The sequence below is a fragment of the Osmerus eperlanus genome, chromosome 16 (assembly GCF_963692335.1).
Source record: "Osmerus eperlanus chromosome 16, fOsmEpe2.1, whole genome shotgun sequence".
Classification (NCBI taxonomy): Eukaryota; Metazoa; Chordata; class Actinopteri; order Osmeriformes; family Osmeridae; genus Osmerus; species Osmerus eperlanus.
In genome coordinates this window covers 14,422,548-14,444,472 of record NC_085033.1, presented here as the reverse complement: position 1 = coordinate 14,444,472, position 21,925 = coordinate 14,422,548, and the positions used below count along the sequence as shown (strand labels likewise).

The 21,925-nt window shown below is 47.0% G+C and overlaps 3 protein-coding genes across 16 annotated transcripts; 1 reads left to right on the top strand and 2 right to left on the bottom strand.

Annotated features, from left to right (window-relative positions):
• Positions 1–1,346: 1,346 nt before the first annotated feature.
• cirbpa (cold inducible RNA binding protein a) lies at positions 1,347–5,224 on the bottom strand. 5 transcript variants are annotated; one of them, XR_009932481.1, is made up of 7 exons: positions 5,066–5,224; positions 4,208–4,317; positions 4,002–4,108; positions 3,564–3,720; positions 3,223–3,409; positions 2,770–3,010; positions 1,347–2,525 (listed from the first exon to the last, which is right to left on the bottom strand). XR_009932481.1 is itself a non-coding variant. In XM_062482329.1 (7 exons), the coding sequence occupies exons 2-7, from the start codon at positions 4,305–4,307 to the stop codon at positions 2,421–2,423; spliced, it is 627 nt and encodes a 208-aa protein (XP_062338313.1). In that variant the 5' UTR covers positions 4,308–4,317; positions 5,066–5,224; the 3' UTR covers positions 1,347–2,420. The 5 variants fall into 5 exon arrangements, 3 of the variants coding, with proteins under 3 accessions (XP_062338313.1, XP_062338314.1, XP_062338315.1); XR_009932482.1 differs by having other exon boundaries at positions 3,585–3,720; XM_062482329.1 differs by having other exon boundaries at positions 1,347–2,434; positions 2,949–3,010.
• Positions 5,225–13,273: 8,049 nt separating this feature from the next.
• On the top strand, positions 13,274–18,051 carry LOC134037106 (zona pellucida sperm-binding protein 1-like). Of its 10 annotated transcripts, XM_062482432.1 has the most exons (12): positions 13,274–13,809; positions 13,855–14,206; positions 14,243–14,407; positions 14,462–14,506; positions 14,558–14,842; positions 14,997–15,184; positions 15,334–15,431; positions 15,689–15,846; positions 16,274–16,466; positions 16,931–17,078; positions 17,563–17,638; positions 17,912–18,051. In XM_062482432.1, exons 1-12 carry the CDS (start codon positions 13,321–13,323, stop codon positions 17,986–17,988), a joined length of 2,274 nt encoding a protein of 757 aa, XP_062338416.1. In that variant the 5' UTR covers positions 13,274–13,320; the 3' UTR covers positions 17,989–18,051. The 10 variants fall into 10 exon arrangements, with proteins under 10 accessions (XP_062338416.1, XP_062338413.1, XP_062338412.1 ...); XM_062482429.1 differs by having other exon boundaries at positions 14,462–14,842; XM_062482428.1 differs by having other exon boundaries at positions 14,243–14,506.
• A 265-nt stretch (positions 18,052–18,316) lies between these two features.
• LOC134036595 (midnolin-B-like) lies at positions 18,317–21,795 on the bottom strand. The gene is made up of 4 exons (XM_062481594.1): positions 21,787–21,795; positions 20,866–20,974; positions 20,295–20,579; positions 18,317–19,355 (listed from the first exon to the last, which is right to left on the bottom strand). The coding sequence occupies exons 1-4, from the start codon at positions 21,793–21,795 to the stop codon at positions 19,027–19,029; spliced, it is 732 nt and encodes a 243-aa protein (XP_062337578.1). The 3' UTR covers positions 18,317–19,026.
• Positions 21,796–21,925: the final 130 nt, after the last annotated feature.

Below are 21,925 nucleotides of genomic sequence, written 5' to 3'. Positions count from 1 at the left end.
AGGAAAGGATGCCGTAGAAACAGACCAGTGATGATGGGCCAGCCCTACCTGCTGGGGTGTAGGGTAGACCCGACCCTGGTCCTCCGCAAGCAGGCACACCACGTCTCAGACGGTCACCTGGGATCCCCTGAACAGAAGACAGCAGACAGTCAGCACAGGTACAAACACCTCCGGAAAGGTTACAGGCATGCAGTAAGAGTGCTCAACCTACGTTCTTCTAAACAAGACTGCTACTCAGTACTGATGTGACCGACTGGTCTGGGCACTCGCCCAATACACGTATAACTGGATAAGAGGATCAAAAAAAATCAAACAAAAGAAATAATAATTGCTTAAGCAGACTGGTTTAAGAGGCCTGGCTGGAGGAGGGTGAATTGAGAGCGTCAGGAAGGAGAATTTCTTCACTGGAGGTTCGAAACACAAGAGACCTGAACTAGTTTGAAGAGGGTGAGGGGGAGTGTAGGGCTTGATCCTAAAAATGACCCTAGTGGGCCAGGCACCTGAGGAACGTGGCCTCTGCGTCTTCAGTTTCAGGAGCTCTTCAGCCATCTTGCAAAAGGGGTTTAGAAATAAGAACGACAAAAGGTGTGGGGGGGGGGGATGTTGACTGAAGACTGAATTGGAAGAGGGTGGCGAGGGATGAACACAAAATGGAAGCAACTGAGTGAAGAATGTGAGCAGGAGAGCAAAAAGGAATTGGTTTTTACCTCAAGTGAACAGGCCTACTGTCTCTGAACCTAGGCAACAGAGCAGCTTTCACATCAGACGAGCACTTGGTGGTAGCAGGCGCAACACTTCACACTCCTTCAAGGACTCCTAGGTTTACGTAGCAGCTGTGCTCTTGAACGCAGCGAAGCATTAACACAACCACTGCATCCTCTGACAACAAGCCAGCAACCAACAATGTAAATCCTGCTCAGGTGTACATCCCTGAGAATGGGATGGAGTCAAGTCTCACATGGCTCGTTTGAGATGTCAATGGATTGACTGGAATCTCAAATTAGCTTTAACTGTACTCCCGACCATCTTTCCCACAAACCAAACACCACCATGGATAACAAGACTGGATTATCTTGTAACTACCATCTTCACTGGATGACTAGATGCATTTTTTTTTTTTTATCTGACCCTGTTCTGTAGACAGTACCACTCACTGGTAGTATCGGCCAACACTAGACACCTGAGGGTGATAAGGGAGGCCATTTTGTGGGCCCTGCATCAGTTTGCAAATTATCCTCCATTATGGTCAAGTTTGAATGACAAAACCAATTGTTTCCTAATAATTTTATCAATATGACTAAGTTTACCCCCTACAAATTACTTTTGAAAGGCACAAGGAATCAGAATATTTTGAACAAAATCGCTTTAATAGGCTCCATGAAGCCAGAATTGACAAAAAATAAATCTTCAATGTTGATGATACAAAGAACAGAAAGTACAAAATCGTTCCCATGTGGAATTATCATATTGGGCAGAGATAAGTAACATTTGACGTTGATCTTTTCTACAGTTCAGTCCATCATAACAGCACATTTAAAATGCAAGAAGTTGAGCAGAGCAAAAAAACAAACAGTGAGAACCAAAAGGAGGAACAAAAAAGAGATACCTTAGGCTGGCTGTAGCATGGTGAATTTTACTACTTCCATTTAACAGCCAACCTCTTCAGGCGTGTGGGTGTCACTAGTCTGAAAGGAATTCACTCTTTGTGGAAACGGCACACATACAGGACCCTCAGTTACGTCAAGAACTTTCTATTAGAGGCAGAGGAGGAGGCTTTGCTGCCCAGCAACACTTAAGGAATGTATAATATATCTATAAAATCCAAAAAGTACATCCCCGCCCGCCAGCTTTCTAAGTGGAATCTTTTCGCTCTGGTTTAAAACGTGGCAGGAGGTAGGTCACGGGCATGGTCATAGAAATAAAATAGAGGAACTGAAATGGTACACAGGTCCCAATGGACGCCCCCAGGTGAGCCCCCAGGTGAGGGAACAGGCCGGGGGGAGATGTCAGTGCTAGGTGAAAACAGGGCAAAGGAACGTCGAAACAGCAGCCGTTTCAGGGAAACAAGCGCCTGTGAGTAGGAATGGGTTACTTTCCACCGAAGTTAGCATTTGACGGGACCAACAAGACATTGCTTTTTCATCATGTAACCAAACGAAAGGCTGAAGGAGCTGTCTCACCACACAAGTAAGACATCGAACTGGATCGTATATTTTTTTTCTTCTCTGTTTTTAAACTTTTAAACATGGTTTGTAAAGGAATGGCCGAAACTAACTTCAAGGTGCTCGAGCTACTGGAACACAGAATAGGACTACAGAAAAAAAATCAGGTCAATAACACAACATGGACATATTTCTTGAGGAGCGCATCTGTTTTTAAATACAGCCAGCCAGGGGGTGATCTTGAATCAGGGAGGATTTTTACTCGTGTGAAGCTGAGGACAAGAAGCGGGTAAAAGTAAGGACACTGAAAGTTTGAAGGAACATTGACAATCCCACTGCTACACCCACTACACACCCTTAACCCTCGTGTTATCTTCGGGTAATTCTGACCCATCAGTCATTGTGACCCACCGTCGTATTGCGACAGATTTACCGCATACAAAAACAAAGTGAAGCATTTTCTTTTAACAGCTAGGCTGTCTCAGACCCCCCACATTGCAAAGGTTAAAAGAAAATTATTTTAATTTGTTTTTGTATTGGGTAAACACAACGATGGTTCGTTATGAACCTTTGGGTCATGTGACCCGAAGGCAGCACGAGGGTTAACACATCTGGACCCAAAGCAGAGGCAGGTGGAGTCTCCCTAAATGAACAGTACCCCCCCCCCTCCCCCCAAAAGCCAAATGTCTTTTGGGGAGATTGAGGGCCCCTATGAAAACCTTAAACTAACATCAGGTGAGCCAAGAGGCGTGGCCTGTGGTGTGAGGGGCATCTAGTCATACGTACCATAGCTGTCATAGCCGTCTCTGTAGGAGCCGCCCGACCGGTCTCCATAGCCACCCTGGCCCCTAACATTGAAATGGGAAATAGAGAAAAAGAGTAAGGTCCTTGAGCACGACTTGCATAACCCAGGCTTCTGGGCAACTTGTTATTTTAAACATTACAAATATCCCTTTGCAAGGCCACACATTTACTGATACTGTGCATATTCCATTATAGTCAACTAGTTTAAAATTGATTAAGATGACTCCAACATGGTCTCAAACATCCTCGAGCTCACCTATTGTCCCTGTATCCACCGCCGCCGGAGGAATATCCGCCACCTCCACCACTTCTGTAGCCGCCTCCGCCACCACCGCCATATCCCCGGTCTCCACCGCCGCCACCATAGCCCCGATCGCCTGAATCATAGCTCCTGCCGTATCCCCGGTCTCCACCACCACCACCATATCCTCCACCGCCACCACCTAGGAAACCAGATCCCAAAACCCGGTTTAACAAAACATTTCACGTGCATGGAAATGTGTAGAGGTTGGTTTCTCTCTCTAAAGGAGGGCATAGCCAGGGAGCAAATGGAGATCAAGGGAAATCACACCATATTGCGGGACAGCCAGCCCTTACCTCGTGAGTAACCACGCCCACCTCTGCCTCCACCATATCCTCCCCCACCATATCCACCGCGTCCTCCTCTGTAGCCGCCGTTGCCTCCGCCTCCACCGCCACCTCGGCCTCCACCTTTTCCTGCCTCATCCACACGAATCGTCCTCCCATCCACAGTCTGCAAAAAGAAAAGGTATCATTTAATACATTTGCTAATATATTAGATATGGTGGAAATATGCACTTGATTTACACCAATTAGACTGCTTATGAAATAATTGAATGTCATTTATGCTATAAATGGCTTTAAATCGTCAAGCCAGAGACTGTTTAGTCATGCTAGTATATGCCATGCTAGCAGTACAGACTTTGGCCACCACGTGGTCGTGGTACAATGGGTCATCCACTACCAACATGGCTGGTTGTTGAGGGCCTGATGTTGGCGCCAAGATCTACTCACTTTTCCGTTCATTTCGCCCAACGCCTCCTTTGCGTCATCGGCATTGTCGTACTTGACGAAGCCGAATCCACGAGACCTTCCCGTGTCTTTGTCTCTGATCACATCAACTGCGAACAATAAGACGTAAATTATTAACTGGAAATAAATCTGCACATATAAGAGAAACTCATACGTTTATCGCCAGTAAATAATTCTGCGGTGTTTACCTTTTGCAATGTTTCCATACTTGGAGAAAGCCGCCTCCAAAGACTCTTCGTTTGTGTCGAAGCTCAGGCCACCGACGAAAAGTTTTCCTTCGTCGGACATCTTTCTTTGTCTGTGACAAAATAATTGAATTAATTCGATGGCAGGACAGGACAAAGCTTTAGCTTTAAAACGTTTTAAAAATCCAATAATAGAAAATCCATATTAGTAATCAAACCACTTGGGGAAGAAAGAAAAAAAGACGCCACGTAATGTTTGAAGCTGACAAAATTACGTGCGATCCATCTCTACGCACTTGTAGCCTGATTGTGGTATGCTAGCTTGACGTCGCTGGTTTGAAATAACGATTGTTGATCAACATTGAAATCGACATACTAAACTTTAAAAACTATACAGCCAAAGTAATTAACATTATGCATCATAAAATGGGGTCTGCAACGGTAGGATCGGATTAGCTTGAGGCTAATGTTCAAAAGAAGGCCAGATTGCAGCGCCATTTTATATCAAGACCACGTTGTTGGCCTAGTCCGCCACCACCTGGCCTGCTGCTAAGCTAATGCTACATAGCCAGATGTTCTTTAATATGAACTACCCCACTACGGCGTCGAAATGGATTGGTACTATACAACTTGTATAAGAAGCATAGTTATGTTACAAGATAACTAAAATACTGGTGTCGTTTCGTTTTCGAAAAAATGCAATTTCCCAGGAAGGCACGGTAAAACCTACGTTTACAATAGTAGAAAATAATCACTAACTATAACGAACGAATAGTTCGAGCTAACGTCTTAAAACATAAGAATACATTGAAAGCTAGTTATAGTAAAAAAATACATCTTAGAAATCGAATACATTCTTACCTTTAGCTGGCGGAAACGAAAGCGGCTGGTGCTCAGGGATGCACGTCGAAAGGAAAGACTGGGTGGCGCGCTCTGTTCTTGAGGGTGCGTTGGGAGTATTTAAATGAGTTTGAGAGGGAGGGACTATGGACAATTTGAATAGACCAGATCAGCCTCTGCCCGGTGATTCGTTTGAAATTAAAGGTTTCCTGTAAAACAACAGAAAAAAGAGGACAACTGCACATTATAATTGCAGATTATAAGAAACCGAGAACCGAATCTGGGTTTACTTGAGAGTAAAAATACCTAGTAAATAAAAATGTTTTAATAACTTTCTTTGGTTTGTCCTGCTTTACAGGACCACGGTGTTTTAGAGCAGGCAGCAGTTAACCCATGCCAGAAAAAATATTTTTATCAACTCCATGGTCTGGCCTTAATTTCAGGGACCCTTTTAGTTTATTTTTCAAGTTTTTTAGGACATTAGGCCCTTTAAATGTTTTAACATAAATAAATATACAATTTTCAAATAGTAAGACAAATTTCTGACCTCTCCCTCATCCAAACTGAAGGTAAACACTCGAAATTATTGAGTTAAAAAAATATTTAAGAGAGGCATACATTTTTATTGTCAGACAATAAAATGTATCAATTCTGTTTGTTTCGTTCATCATTCCTGTTTGTGTCATTTTCATGTAAAGAGTCTAAACTAAACTTAAACGACTTTATATACTGATACTTTTGTTTACAAATACACCATGCATGAGCTCATAGAAATAATACGCTTATATCACTGTTATTTCAGAAAACAACATGCAAATATGAATGTCTTAATGCAGACTTTTCTCAAGATGTCACCTTGCTGTAGCTCATTGTGATGGTAACCAGTGGTTGGACAGTTTTTTTTTTGCCAATTTTAGCAATTTTTTTAGGTCCCTATATGTTTATTGTATGCACCTTCCTGCCAAAGCAAATTCCTTGTCTGTGCAAACTTTCATGGCGAATAAATCCCATTCTGATTTTACAAATACAGTACATATGACATTTTATTCATCTGCCGCTTTTATCCAAAACAACTTCCAAATATTGCAGATAGAAAGTACAGCGTTAGAGAAAAAGATGAGAAGGGGAACTGGCTGTGTCACAAAGCTTGTATGAACATGAACATGTGGAATCTGCGCACAAAGAAGTCTCCATGAAACCATTTTGAATTTTGGTGTCCCTATAGGGCCCAGTCATCACCCCTCCTCTCCCCCGTCATTTTGAAAGTCAAATTGAGCTGTGTGAGAGTGAGGGGAGCGTGGTCTTTGTCTGAAGCTGTGAAATGCATAGTGTGGTCCACCTGGATGGAGTGAGCCCTCAGGTTTGCCTTTGTGTCTATGCGAGGTGTTCCCACAGGGGTGTGATTCCAGAAGATAAAATCGGGCCCCCCCTCTTGGAGCAACAAAGGCTGTGACCATCCCCCCACTACACAGAATGGAGAGCAAACCCTAAGTGTGGAAGGCCGGGCCATTCACAGTCTTCTCCTAATTGTCTCAGGGAGTCAGGAGTAGAACAGCCGAGACTGGGGCCTTGATCCTCATTTAAATAAGAAGACAATCCAGATTGCCCACAGAAGATGTGTAAGAGAAAATAACAACCTTCTCTACGTTCTCTGTGTGTTGTGTTTGAGATCCTACACTTGTGTATTTTCCACATGCACTGTTTGTATGTCGCTTTGGATAAAAACGTCTGCTAAATGAATAATATGTATTGTAAGAGTTGAAACCATAACAACAAATGTAGACTGGATTAATAGGAAAGAGGGCCCAGAAATCCAGTGTACCTGTGGCCTACTTGAATTGTTGCAAAAGATTGAAACTTAAAAACAGTGAGGAATACTCCTCCGGTCTGAGACTGGAGACTTGATCCTCATTTAAATAAGAAGACAATCCAGATTGCCCACAGAAGATGTGTAAGAGAAAATAACAACCTTCTCTACGTTCTCTGTGTGTTGTGTTTGAGATCCTACACTTGTGTATTTTCCACATGCACTGTTTGTATGTCGCTTTGGATAAAAACGTCTGATAAATGAATAATATGTATTGTAAGAGTTGAAACCATAACAACAAATGTAGACTGGATTAATAGGAAAGAGGGCCCAGAAATCAAGTGTACCTGTGGCCTACATGAATTGTTGCAAAAGATTGAAACTTAAAAACAGTGAGGAATACTCCTCCGGTCTGAGACTGGAGACTTGATCCTCATTTAAATAAGAAGACAATCCAGATTGCCCACAGAAGATGTGTAAGATAAAATAAAAACTTTGACCTGGTAGATAGCAGTGATCAAGAATTGTTTACAGTACTATTATCAGGGAAATATCAATTGATTGAGTTAATTTAGTTTTTTTCGACACAATGACTCAATTAAAACTCCAAGGTTGTGTTGTGACGTTTCTAATCCAAATGGCTTACAGGCCGTCTTTCTGTTTCTTTTCAGAACAGAGAGGGCAGGGAGTCCAGAGGTTTTCAGGTTTACGATTTAATTGTATTTATATACTATACTGTTCATAAGAAATGCTCGCATTGGATTTGTTTATTTGATATCACTCTCTCACACCCTAACTTGGCTTTCAAAGCCACGTTCTCTGTGTGTTGGGTTTGAGATCCTACACCTCTGTATTTTCCACATGCACTGTTTGTATGTCGCTTTGGATAAAAGCGTCTGCTAAATGAATAATATGTATTGTAAGAGTTGAAACCATAACAACAAATGTAGACTGGATTAATAGGAAAGAGGGCCCAGAAATCCAGTGTACCTGCGGCCTACTTGTATTGTTGCAAAAGATTGAAAGTGAGGAATACTTCTCAGGTCTTGTGGAGAAACTCCCCCCTCCCCTCTCCCCCTTCCCTCACCCATCCCTTCCATCCTTCCTCCACCCCCACCCCCACCCTCACCCTATTCACATTTCTCGGTTTATTTTAAAGGCCTGCGTAACAACGAATTGCCAGACACCTTTGTTTAAATGATGAACTGATGAACTAATGCTGTAATCTGTGTTTACGCCCAGCAGTTCATTCATGTCTGTCATAAGACATAGAAACCTCTGAAGCCACAAGACTGTCACACATACCAAGTCATCACTGTAGAGGGCAATGTTGTCACATCTCCTAACTCAACAGGCACATGGCCGTACTGCCTACCCAGGTTCAGATGGTTTTCTCACAGATACATATACACAAACGCACATACATATTAGAGCAGAGAAGACATTAAAATGCTGAACGAGGGAGTTGATCGAATAACTAAATACTGAGATGGTTCCTGTTAGACCTGTGTCTCAGAGCCGGTCAGTTAACCAACTGCCTTAAACTCAAACCCCATCAGAGATCAGAGACCCTTACAGCATCATGTAGTGTGTAGGATATAGTATGCAGTGTGTAGTGTGTAGGATATAGTATGCAGTGTGTAGTGTGTAGGATATAGTATGCAGTGTGTAGTGTCCGAGTGGCTGTGGGTGTTTGTAACTGTACCTGAGGCATTTATGTCTGTTTCTGGACGAGAGAGAGAAATAAAGAGAGAAAGAAAGAGAGATTAAGAAAGAGAGAAAGAGAAAGAAAGAGAGATTAAGAAAGAGAGAAAGAGAGAGAGAAAGAAAGAGATATTAAGAAAGAGAGAAAGAGAAAGAAAGAGAGATCAAGAAAGAGAGAAAGAGAGAGAGATTAAGAAAGAGACAGGAGACCAGAGGAGAGGAGAGAGGAGACATTTTGTTCCAGACAAAGCCTGATGCCACCCCCGTCTGTCCACTGTGGACTACACACACACACACACACACTACACATACTACACACACTACACACACACACACACACACACACACACACACTACACTACACACACACACACTACACGCACACACACACACACACACACACACTACACACACACACACACACTACACACACACACACACACACTACACACACACACACACTACACACACACACACACACACACTACACACACACACACACACACACACTACACGCACACACACACTACACACACACACACTACACACACACACACTACACGCACACACACACTACACACACACACACACACACTACACGCACACACACACTACACACACACACACTACACACACACACACACTACACACACTACACGCACACACACACACACACTACACGCACACACACACACACACACTACACACACTACACACACTACACACACACACACTACACACACTACACACACACACACACACACACACACACTACACACACACACACACTACACACACACACACTACACGCACACACGCACACTACACACACACTACACGCACACACACACTACATGCATACAGACACACACACACAGACACACTACACGCGCACACACACACACACACACACACACACACACACACTACACACATGCACACACTACACACACACAGATACACTACACACACACTACACACACTACGCACACACTACACACAGATAGACTACACACACGCACACACTACACGCACACACTACACGCACACACTACACACCCACACACCCACTACACACTTCACACACAACACGCTCTCAGAAGCTTGATTACCACCCCCATGTGTCCATCTCGCCCCACCATCCTGACTGTCTAACAGTCTAGTGACACCGCCAGTCTCTCCGCGCCCTCTCGCCTACTCCAACACACCAACGCAGAGCGCGCAACAAAAAAAAACAAAGCTACAGCCGTTACCATGGAAACTCCTCATACAACAGGAGGAGAGAGGATTCTGGACAGATTAATAATGTTACAGGCCCAATCTCATAAGGAGTGTGTGTGAGGGGGGGTTATTTCGTGTGAGTTTCCCGTTATACTGTATGTTTTGCTCAGTCCGACTTTGACTTTTTTCTTTGGTTGGATGACTGTGATTTCTGTATGAACGGTGTAGTTTCATAGAGGTGCTGCTGGCAGGCAGATGAAAGAGGCATATTAGAAGAGAGGTAGAGAAGGGAGAGAGGGAGGGGGTGGAAGGGAGACAGGGGGAGGATGGGGGAGAGAGAGAGAGAAAGAAAGAGAATGAAGAGAGAGAGAGAGAGAGAGAGAGAGAGAGAGAGAGAGAGAGAGAGAGAGAGAGAGAGAGAGAGAGAGAGAAGAAGAGAGAGAATGGGTGACGGTGGAGGAAGTTCTGTGTCTCCACAGTGAAAGAACATGCAGCACAGGTGAACCAGAGATGACATTCCGAGGAGGATAGTGTTGCCATAGTGACAGTTTCATGTGTAGGAGCCGTTTCTCTCCAACAGGCCGTTATGTGTGTGTCATGTCCTGTTTTCTCTGCTGTATCTAAATACATATTCTTCCAAGGCATGATATAAAACGAACAAAACATCAATAAAAATCTGGCAGCCCCACACTCTCTTTGTTAAGTGACCCAGAATGAAGACTTGGGAGTTATGCACAGCTGTACTGGCACTGCTCTCCTCAGAGCTGAGAATAGCACGTGTCCTCAAACAGCTCAAAGTGAGGTGCAGAAATACAGACGCCAACTTCACACATCAGAGGGTTGTGCACATCGTCTGGGTAGCGAAAAAACGCCACAAAGTTTCCTTACAGCTGAGGGACAGAGAACATCCACAGTGAATAATACCTGATTAATATTAGCACTGTGTGGAAAGCCCAAAATAGCATAAAGAACTGAATGCAACACCTTGGTTTGTGGCATGATTAGCCCTCGTGATTCATAGTGATTAATAACGCCTCGTGACTCTCCAGTACCATGTTGAGGAGGGAGGGTCTTCAACATCAACCCCCCCCCGACCCCACACACACACACACACACTCACACACACACATCGACGAGAGCCGAAACACCTTAACATGATCACCTCAGACCAACTTCCAAAACTGTTTATTTTAAGGGCTTTTGTTGGCTTGTATGGCAGCTAGTGTTTCAGCAGGCACAGGTCCACATTAGTCAGTGTGCCACGAGCTGATGAAGTGTGTTTTTGTGGGGAGAGAGAGAGGGGGGGGGGGGGTGGAGTGTGTTTCGTCGTGTTTGCAAGAGCCTGTCTGTGGGAGGTGCTGTGTGTGTACTGTGAATGTGTTAGTGAGAGGCGAAGTGTGTGTCTGAACGTGTGTGTGTGTTGTGTTGTGTAGGTTTGGGGGGAGAGCGTGCGTGTCTTGTGTGGGAGGTCCAGAGAGATGAGTCCCTATGCAGCCTGCCCTGTCCACTCACGGCTGGTCAACACCAAGGACAGAATAATCACAGCCATGATGTTCTCCCACACACACACACCCTTCTATCGTCTGAGTATCCTCTGCCTTTTTTATCCGTTTATCATCAGTCTCCCTTTTGGAGTCCTATCTAGGAGTCCACGTCTGCGCGCCGACATCATAACAGCTCCTACGCTCTCGTTGTTGTCAATTAACACAAAATAAATATTTTAGTAAGGTTATCTACAAGATTCACTTCAAGTTCCAGTTTAGAGACTTAAGAGACCAGCGCCGTGTTGGGAATCCACCGTCGTTGCACACTCGCAACCTGAGAAGACAAAAGAAAATCGAAAATAAATCGACATAGATTATAACAAATAGGCTATTGAAGGCTACCAGATCATTAGGCCTGTTATAAATGCCAGCTTGTCACTATTCAAGTGAGCATCTGGCTCTAAAAGATATAGCCTACCAATCATCAATGGTTTCCTTATTTCTGACTTTCTTTCTGCTACAACTAGCCTAGTCACAGTGGTACACACACCACCCCACTTCCATCTACAGTACAGACCTCCACCTACCTCCTGAAACAGGGAACATTTCCACCTGGAAGTAAATTATAGGCTACTCTACCAAGTGTAACCGAGGGAGATTTGAATTCCGAACGCAAAAGACCACGCACACACATAGTGAGCTGGCACAAAGTCGTTATTTCAACTCATAAGTGGTTGTCTTAACCCTTGTGTTATCTTCGGGTCATTCTGACCCATCAGTCATTGTGACCCACCGTCGTATTGCGACAACTTTACCGCATACAAAAACAAAGTGAAGCATTTTCTTTCAACCGTTGGGCTGTCTCAGACCCCCCACATTGCGAAGGTTAAAAGAAAATTATTTTTATTTGTTTTTGTATTGGGTAAAATTGTCTAAATACAACGATGGTTCGTTATGAACCTTTGGGTCATGTGACCCAAAGGCAGCACAAGGGTTAACTATCGGGGAAGTTAGTGTGGTGCCTCCCGCTAGTGCTTTAACTGGCTGCAAATCCTTAGGCTACCGGACTAGCCATGGTAGGCACAAAGCAAGTCTGTTAAATACTAAACTCCCACTTCTAGGACCGGATCTACGCTTTGACTGTACTTTTACTGATTGTCGTATGATTCATGGGGTGTGTAAATAAGTGAAATTAGTCTTTTAAGTGAATTTACAGCTACGATGACGGTTGTGTAGAACTGAACTAGCTCTACAATAAAAATGTGTTTATTACGAATTGTGTGATGATTTGTACTTAGTTAGCATACTTAGTTTAAGGAGCAGTAGTTAGGGTTAGGTAAAAAATAACTTTTAACCAAGGTCAATCATAGCATAGATCAATATGATATATTCAACTTTGGCTTTTGCCAACTAGGCTAACAGCGGTTTGTTGGTAAAGGTGAAAAGTTTCATGCTTCTCTACGGCATTCAAACGGACTTGTTGTGATGACTCCACAACTACCCCTACAGAGGCAGGAAGTGGGACCTAGGACGAATGATCTTGAAATCAACCTCCGTGTGTTCAATTTAGGCGTCTTCCAAACACGGCAACTGGGAAACGAGGTCAGACAAGTGGTCTGTGTACTCTTTAGAGACCATCATTTGAGTCCTTCACAATTAGAAATAAAGCACTCCATCATTGTGTAACTTGGCTACCCGAAGTGCCTCTTCTGAAAAATGAAGAAAAATCTCACAATGAATTCAAAATAAGTCGTTAATAAACCAAGTGCAGGTTCTCAATTAAAGAGCTCATTTTGATTGCACTCGTTGAGGGCTGAACATTCACCCAGATCACTCAGTGAAGCCATTCTAGGCATGTCTTGGGCATCAGGCCTCCTGATTGGGAGGCAATGCAGCTGTTCTCAAATGCTGGGAGACCAATCCACAATCCCAAATCTGATTGGTTTCTCAGGGCTGGAAAGTAATCAGCTTTGATAACAAGGAAAGGGATGGAGCCACCTTCTTTAAAAAGGCCCTCAGTTAGGTAGGAAAGCACAAGTCTAGTTCTTTGTTGTGCAGTGATGGAGGGTTCAGGCAAATGTTGCCTTTGTTTAGCAGTCCTTGTCGTGGTTGTCAGTGATACGTGGGCGCAGAGTGAGGGGTGGCTATGGACTCCCCCGGAACCAGACACAACTTCAGATCTTCAGCTGCCGCAGGATTCTCTGTTGTCTGATTCAATTGCACAACCCAAGAGACCCCAGAGGTCTCAGTGGCCCCAGAGGCCGCAGTGGCCCCAGAGGACTGAGTCACCCCAGCAACCTCGGAGACCCCAGCGGCCCCCACAGCCTAAGGTTCCCCCGCAGCCCCAAGAACCCCAGGAACCCCAGTGGCCTCAGCCCCAAGAACCCCAGTGGCCTCAGCCCCAAGAACCCCAGGAACCCCAGTGGCCTCAGCCCCAAGAACCCCAGGAACCCCAGTGGCCTCAGCCCCAGCAGCCCCAGGAACCCCAGTGGCCTCAGCCCCAGCAGCCCCAGGAGTCTGAATACTCCCGGGAGTCTGAGGTTCCCCAGGTTCCCCAGAGGCCCACGGTTCCCCAGAGGCCCACGGTTCCCCAGAGGCCCACGGTTCCCCAGAGGCCCACGGTTCCCCAGAGGCCCACGGTTCCCCAGAGGCCCACGGTTCCCCAGAGGCCCACGGTTCCCCAGAGGCCCACGGTTCCCCAGAGGCCCACGGTTCCCCAGAGGCCCACGGTTCCCCAGAGGCCCACGGTTCCCCAGAGGCCCACGGTTCCCCAGAGGCCCACGGTTCCCCAGAGGCCCACGGTTCCCCAGAGGCCCACGGTTCCCCAACAACATCAAACTCAACCCCAACCTCAGCGGCCTCAACAACCGCAATGGCCCCAGCGACCTCAACAGCCGCAGATGCCCCCGTGGCCCCAGCAACCTCAACAGCCGCAGCTGCCCCAGCGACCTCAACAGCCGCAGCTGCCCCAGCGACCTCAACAGCCGCAGCTGCCCCCGTGGCCCCAGCGACCTCAACAGCCGCAGCTGCCCCAGCGACCTCAACAGCCGCAGCTGCCCCCGTGGCCCCAGCAACCTCAACAGCCGCAGCTGCCCCCGTGGCCCCAGCAACCTCAACAGCCGCAGCTGCCCCCGTGGCCCCAGCAACCTCAACAGCCGCAGCTGCCCCAGCGACCTCAACAGCCGCAGCTGCCCCAGCGACCTCAACAGCCGCAGCTGCCCCCGTGGCCCCAGCAACCTCAACAGCCGCAGCTGCCCCCGTGGCCCCAGCAACCTCAACAGCCGCAGCTGCCCCAGCGACCTTGGCCCCGACGACCTCAATTGCCCCAGCAACATCGGTGGCCCCAGCAACCTCAGATGCCCCTGTGGCACCAGAACAGCCTGCAGCCTCAAGAACCTCAAGAGCCTGAGTGGGTTCAGTGGGCTGAGCAGTTCACCAACATGCTGCAGGATAGCCCCGACACTAAATGTGCCGTAGATGTCAACACGAGGGTAGTGTGTGGAATGCCTGATATTACAGCGGAGAAATGCCAGGCCATTGACTGCTGTCATGATGGACGCCAGTGCTACTACGGGAAAGCAGGTTGGTGGGAAGAGCTGGTTGGGGACGCATGGGGGAATTTGAGTTTTTTTTCCAACGGGTTTAGACGATACCTTTTTAGTGGTAGGAAGGCCATGATTGGGTGTGTATCATGCCCACTTGCCATCTTTGGTTACCTGTCATCTTTCTACCCCAGTGACAGTGCAGTGTACCAAAGACGGGCAGTTTGTGCTGGTGGTTGCCAGGGATTCCACCCTGCCTACCCTGGACCTGGATTCCCTTCGCTTGCTGGGAGGAAATGACGCCCCCTGCAGTCCTGTTGCTGCCAATTCAGCATTCGCAATCTTCCAGTTCCCTGTGACTGAATGTGGCACCACCATGACTGTGAGTAGTTAAGACGTGCCCAAGCAACCATGTTGCTTCTTAAAGATGCTTCGTTTCAGTTGTATATAAGTTTACTGGTCATGAGGAAATATTGAAGCCCATAAGACAGGAAGTCTTCTCTCCGATTCGTTCTACTGTGTATACTTTAGGAGGATGGCGGTTTCGTGATTTATGAGAACAACATGTTGTCCACATACAATGTTGCCGTTGGCCCCAGAGGATCCATTACCAGGGACAGCCATTTTGAGTGAGTTGTCTCAATACTTTGTTCAGACCACAAACTGACCTTGCTAGTGGCGAAGGGCTGTTCTACACTACCCTGTTGCCGGAACGACTAGATGCCAGCAGTAGCTTGTAATCCCATCCCTACATCTGCTTAGTTCAGAGATTCAGTGGGTAAAGGGAAACTAAATGTTAAGTGTGTGGGGTTTTGACAGCCCTGATTTGGTTTTGACTACCTTGACAAAAGCAAAGGGCCTGTAGATGAATGTCTTGGTCTTCCAGACTGCTGTTCCAGTGTCGCTACTCCAGTTCGTCCGTTGATGCGGTGGTGGTGCAGGTGGTGCCGGTCCCCCCTCCGGCCTCCATCGCTGCCATGGGAACCCTGAGGGTACAGCTCAGACTGGCTAATGGACACTGCCTCACCAAGGGCTGTGTGATTGGTGAGTGGGAGTCAGCCCATGGTTATGTCTCCATAGGAACTCTTTTGTATGCGTGTTTGCTGTGAACTAAGATTTTAGTGCAGTTTAAACGCCTAGTAGGATTAGTTCACTTGACACTTAATTGTTAGTCCAACATGACCTCACAGTCTTGATAAATGTCAGTTTTTGTTGAATGCGTAGTACATGTAGCACTGCTAGTCAGAGCCAAATCCAGTTTCAGTTCAGTGGGGTCCAAACCTCAATTTAAAGTCACGGCCCAAGGCAGTTTAATATTGGACAGATGCCACTGGGAGGAGGTAGTGTAGGAGATGGTAGAAGGCAATATTTAAATTGGGTATTTTTGTTTGACCAAGGTCAGGTTCTTGCTTACCTCTAGTTGCAGCCTTGCCATTAATCTAACCTCATCCACCCTTCCGTCTCCCTGCAGAGAGGGAGGCCTTCACCTCCTTCTACTCTGAGGCTGACTACCCCGTGACCAAGGTGCTGAGAGAGCCGGTGTATGTGGAGGTTAACATCCTGGGCCGGAATGACCCCGGCCTCGTCCTGATGCTGGACCACTGCTGGGCCACCTCTGCTCCCAGCGCCCTCAGCACGCCCCAGTGGGACCTCCTGCACAACGGGTAGCTAGGCAACGAGACAAAATGAAAGCCTTCTCTCCTCCCCTCCCTGATCTGGTCCCAGGCTTCTGTTGTATTTGCACTTTTAAATCCATTGTCTTGTGGTTTACTGTTTTGTTTAAATTGGATCAGATTAGTAGTTGCAGTTTTCAAGGACAACTTCATAAATGTTGTCATTTAGATTTGGTTCAATGAAGTCATTCTGGATGATGAACACTAATCTTGAACCGGGAGTCAGGTGGCTGAGCGGGTAGGGAATCGGGCTAGTAATCTGAAGGTTGCCAGTTCGATTACCGGCCGTGCCAAATGACGTTGTGTCCTTGGGCAAGGCACTTCACCCTACTTGCCTCGGGGGGAATGTCCCTGTACTTACTGTAAGTCGCTCTGGATAAGGGCGTCTGCTAAATGACTACATGTAACTCCCCCCAGAATTGGCCTTCTGACCTCACACCCCCTCCTTCCTCCAGGTGTCCCTACCAGGATGACCGCTACCTGACCACCCCGGTCCCTGTGGAGGCCTCCTCTGACCTGCCGTACCCCAGCCACCACAAGCGTTTCATCCTAAGGATGTTCACCTTCGTGGACCAAAACACACTCATGCCCCTGAAGGATACGGTAACATACCTGCATGAGAGTTCACGTGCATCATGCCATATTACAATAACTTAATTTTATTCCGTCGGTGTAGTCTACATGGTAAACCTTAGTCCCTTAAGAATTTGCTCCATGCCTACTCTGAGCAATGATGTAGGGTTGGGTGGCAGCTTGGTGAATTGACATGCCCACTTCAATACCAGACTACACAACTTTATTAAACTGAACACCAGGGGTCATGATCTGTCCTAGACTAGACCCACAAGTCCTAGTCTAGGACAGATTTCCCCCTGGACTAGTACCAGGGTCACATCTTGATGGACTGTGCTGTATTGTGGTGACTCTTGGGCCCTAAGGATTTTTTTTTTTTTTACTTGACTATTGTCTCAATTTGTCAAAAGTACAATTTAACACTGCAGTCTCATCTTAAATTTGACATGATTTTAATGGAAACCAGCTTTGAGAATGTAGTTCTGTATAACGTTTTGTGTCCTGCCTCTGCCAGATGTTCCTCCACTGCAGTGCGTCTGTGTGTCACAGCACCGCTCCTGGCTCCTGTGTTCAGTCATGCAACAGGAAACGTGAGTCAACGTTCTCCCCCCCCCCCCCCCTGTACTGCCCTTTTAAAAGGGCCCCCCAAAATTTTGCATTTAGTGGTTTTTAAGGTTACGAAGTGTGCTTTGTCTGATCACAACATGGGATTGATGTAGGCCTGAAATTGCAGAGTACAATTGCATGAAGTTCTCTTTTACACTGACAACATTGAGCTGATAGTTTTAAATGGTGCAATGATTTATTTTTATTCTAGTGTTTTTGTTCAGTCAATGAGCTCACGTCATGCTTGTCTCCTACAGGGAGGGAGGTGTCAGCAGGGCAGAAGGCTGGGAGCCGCGTGGCACTCGTATCCAGTAGGGCAATTATTCTCCAGTGACTCTACCCTGCATGTATATGAGAATTGTGATTTTTTTTTAAAAATAAACACTTTGAAGCAATATTGAGGCTTTGCTTTGTCTCCCAGCGAGTTGTGTTGTCTTGGAGATGTTAAGACACACTAGTAAGCTTGTACCTTCTGACAGTTTTGGGAGTGGCAGGATGACTATGCCTGTTCCTCCTAGGCCCTCGCACGACATTGTTTCCTGTTCCGAGGGCTGTCCAGCTGACATCCTGCATTAGGAAACTCTTTGATGCAAGTTTGAGCCCCGAGGCAGACTCGGAAGTCACGGGGCTGGATGGTGACATTGAAATAAGACTCCTACTAGGTTTTCCTACTAGGTTTTTAATTTCAATTCCTAAACTGATTAAAAAAAGACGACATTGAAATATTGCTTCAGTCAAACGTTTGTTTTCTACAGCGTCTAACTACTATATACATTTGACAAGACATGCATGCGTAAGGCATTAATTAGTCACGGGACACCAACATTCATGTACGACAGTGCTTATAAAGATGAGTGCGTCAATCCGACTGGCCTTGAGCCCTGTCCAGTTTCTCTGGCTGCAGCACATCTAGCTTCATTAGACGAGACTGTTGGATAACGCTGATCCACAGCACGTGATTCTATGCTACATGTTTTCAGTGACACTCCCCTCCCCAAGTACCCACACCAGCGACTGCTGGTGGAAAAGGGATTAATTAAATGTGTTTGTGTGGGTTAATGTTACAGTGCTTCCTGTTGGGTCAGAATCAGATGGTATAGAACAGGAAGTGGGGAAAGTCACGTGTGGAGAGGGAGAGTATGGAAACTACTAGTGCTTCCTGTCAGGGAGAACCTTACTTCCTGTTTCATAGGCTCCTCTGCAAGTTCCCTGTAGAGCTGCAACAAGTCTGATTCCAGAACAGACATTCAAGGACGGCGACGCAGAGCTTGTCTGCTGTTTTATCCACAAGTCTGGTTGTTTCCTCCTTTCCTTTCTCACTTCTCTCTACCGCACATCGCTCTGCTTCGCTGCACACCTCTCTCCTTTGTTCTCACGCCACCACCAGGTCAGAGGTCAGCTCCGGTTTCCACGGAGACCCCTCCATGACCTCATCCGCTTCCGTGTCGTCCTGGGACGTCCCCTCGCTGCCCGACAGGCTGCCGTTGCTGTGGCGCCGGGCCGCCTTGCGTTGCCCGGGCGACCAGGGGTGGCGGAGGCGCTGGGAGTAGGGGTGCGCGGAGGCGTGCGAGGGGTGAGCGCCGCGCCGCGCCCGTCTGCGGAGACGCTGCTGGTACATCAGCAGCTGGAGGCTCTCCAGCTTACAACGGAGCGCTCGGTTCTCCTCGGAGGATGACGGCGTCTGGGGACAACTTCCTTCATCTGAGGGGGGAGGAGGGGGGAGGAGGCGAGAGAGAGAAAAGTCAGTTGTTTTGCAAGACCAAAAGCACAGTTTAAATGCCCCTACGCATGCCTTGTGTTGTTTAAATCGTCTTCCTTTCATGGTGCCTGGCTGATCTATTCAGTCGTTGTTTACTCCCACAAAGAGGAGGAGAGAGTGTGGAAGAAGGGGGGGAAAGAGGATATGGGAGAAGGGGGGGAAGCAGCAGGCACGCGTCTGTTTAACAGTTTTTCAACAATGCCTGAGGGACTTTGTTTTCAATTCGTGTCACACAGGATTGTTCGGTGACTGCTAATGTCCTGTAGGTGACTGTGCGGTTACCGTGACACCCAGAACTCCTCAGGTATCTGATGATTTCAACATCATTAGCAAGTTTCCACCCTCACACCCTCAGTTAAAGTGCAGAGTAAGCCTCATAGGTAACCCACATACAGAGAAAGGTCACGCTCCCATCTCTGTGTGTGTGGCTTGTGTGTGCGTGTGTGACTAATTCAGCCTGGAGTACCAGCTCTAACTGCCTTAACACACACACACAACTACACGCATGCAAGCACACACAAACCAGCACATAAAACACATTAGTGACTTGGAAACATTTGAATGTGTAGCCAATGGCAGACTGACAATCAGCAGCTACAGTTCATGACTGAGAGCAGAGTATCAGTTTCCTAATAATACCCTCACACCTTTCCCACAGATTAACTATGAACTCTGGCGGCCATTTTGGCTCTGGTTTGAGGAGACTGTTTATGCCTAATCCAGTAGAACCTGAGTACCCTTCACGATTGTGGCTGTACTCTACGGCAACCGGGCTGCTATCTACATATGTTCTATACAGCCAAACTTCTATAATTTACCACCAGCAACTAAAACATGGCCTCTTGATTCGCCGGCATACGCTCTCCAGATGAACAACTCACCTGTGTGTTTTGCTGGGGGGCTGGTCTGCTGGGGGGCTGGCCTCAGGCTGCTGGTGGTGCTGGGTTCTGAGGTAGCTCTGGAGGAGGTGGTGGCGGCGGCGGGGGGGTCAGAGGTCAGGGGGCAGGAGGAGGAGGCCGGGCCGGGGCCGCGGAGCTGGCAGAGGGAGGCTGGAGCCCCCTTGTGGTGGCGTGTGGCGCTGAGCAGGTCGTTGAGGATCTGGAGGATGGTGGCGATGCCTCGCCTTGGGTGGGAGACGCCACTCTGGCTGACGGGAGGCAGGGTGCCTGGGGGGAGGAGAGAGAGAGAGAGAGAGAGAGAGAGAGAGAGAGAGAGAGAGAGAGAGAGAGAGAGAAGAGAGAGAGAGAGAGAGAGAGAGAGAGAGAGAGAGAGAGAGAGAGAGAGAGAGAGAGAGAGAGAGAGAGAGAGAGAGAGAGAGAGAGAGAGAGAGAGAGAGAGAGAGAGAGAGAGAGAAAGTTAGAACACATTCAACACGCGACTGTGACAATCCCATTCTGTCTATGCGGAACTCCCTCCGGTTCTCCTGTTCTCTTGACCAGTCTGGAGGCTCACCTGAGAAGGTTCCGGAGAAGACCCCGGGAGAGTGACTGACGAAGCTCTCGATGACCGCTCCAGGTTCCCTGCCGGGAGTCTGAGGAGAGGCGGAGGAGGAACAGGACTCCTGCAAAACAGGGTCCAAAATAGCTGGTCAGCTATGACTGTAGAGAGTCTGTTGGCTGAGCGGTGAGGGAATCGGGCTAGTAATCCGAAGGTTGCCAGTTCGATTCCCGGTCATGCCAACTGACGTTGTGTCCTTGGGCAAGGCACTTCACCCTACTTGCCTCGGGGGAATGTCCCCGTACTTACTGTAAGTCGCTCTGGATAAGAGCGTCTGCTAAATGTAAATGTAAATGACTGATACAATTGTCAATTGTACAAAAGTGCCATTTAATGAGCATATATTGTATGTTGTTGTTTTTACAGTCAGGGTCAAAAATAGGGATTCAGATACAAGGATTGTAGTTGACTGGTCAGATGAGGTATGATTTCATCATCCCAACGTGATCACATTTGATTAGCGTCACCCTTTTTTTTTTACTAGCGAAAGCACAGAGAACTTCACATTCGTCGATTTGTGTGTGTTTCCCTGTATTTCTGCATGTGTCAGTATATGTGTGTATCTGTGTGAGTGTATCTGTGTGTGTGTGTGTTCACATCTGTGTGTGTGTGGGGGGTGGGTTGCAACAAACGGCAGTTTGTGGGGGTGAGAAAACCAGGGAAACATGAGATCCTGGTTTCTGTTCAGGCCTCTTGTGTTCCTGTTCCTGTTCAGTCACAAACCAGCCTTCCTTCTGACGCCACGCTACACTACGTTGCTCCTAAACACCTGGTAACTTCCAACTAAAACAGTGTTGGTTCTAAAACTCAGCTAATACTTCCTTAAAAACTATGTTAAAACTACATTAATACTATGTTAAAACTAGGTCAAAATGCTTTCCCCATTAATACACATTCACTACCTAAGTACCTGTACTCCTTCCTGAGAAATTACTGTATTGTCGTAGGCATTACTATCCAGTACTATCCAGTACTACAGTACTATCCAGTAGTACAGTACTATCCAGTTCTATCC

Excerpts from the sequence above, each read along its gene's own strand:
- LOC134036595 (XM_062481594.1), bottom strand. Across the intron at positions 20,580-20,865 it reads CTTCTCCGGAACCTTCTCAG|GCACCCTGCCTCCCGTCAGC; the intron begins GTGAGCCTCCAG and ends TCCTCCCCCCAG. Across the intron at positions 19,356-20,294 it reads CCCCCCAGCAAAACACACAG|ATGAAGGAAGTTGTCCCCAG; the intron begins GTGAGTTGTTCA and ends CTCCCCCCTCAG.
- cirbpa (XM_062482329.1), bottom strand. The coding sequence starts at position 4,307 with ATGTCCGACGAAGGAAAACTTTTCGTCGGTGGCCTGAGCTTCGACACA. Across the intron at positions 3,410-3,563 it reads TGGGCGTGGTTACTCACGAG|GTGGTGGCGGTGGAGGATAT; the intron begins GTAAGGGCTGGC and ends CTGGTTTCCTAG. Across the intron at positions 3,011-3,222 it reads GGTGGATACAGGGACAATAG|GGGCCAGGGTGGCTATGGAG; the intron begins GTGAGCTCGAGG and ends TTTCAATGTTAG.
- LOC134037106 (XM_062482425.1), top strand. The coding sequence starts at position 13,321 with ATGGAGGGTTCAGGCAAATGTTGCCTTTGTTTAGCAGTCCTTGTCGTG. Across the intron at positions 14,207-14,242 it reads ACAGCCGCAGCTGCCCCAGC|AGCCGCAGCTGCCCCCGTGG; the intron begins GACCTCAACAGC and ends AGCGACCTCAAC. Across the intron at positions 16,467-16,930 it reads TGGGACCTCCTGCACAACGG|GTGTCCCTACCAGGATGACC; the intron begins GTAGCTAGGCAA and ends TCCTTCCTCCAG.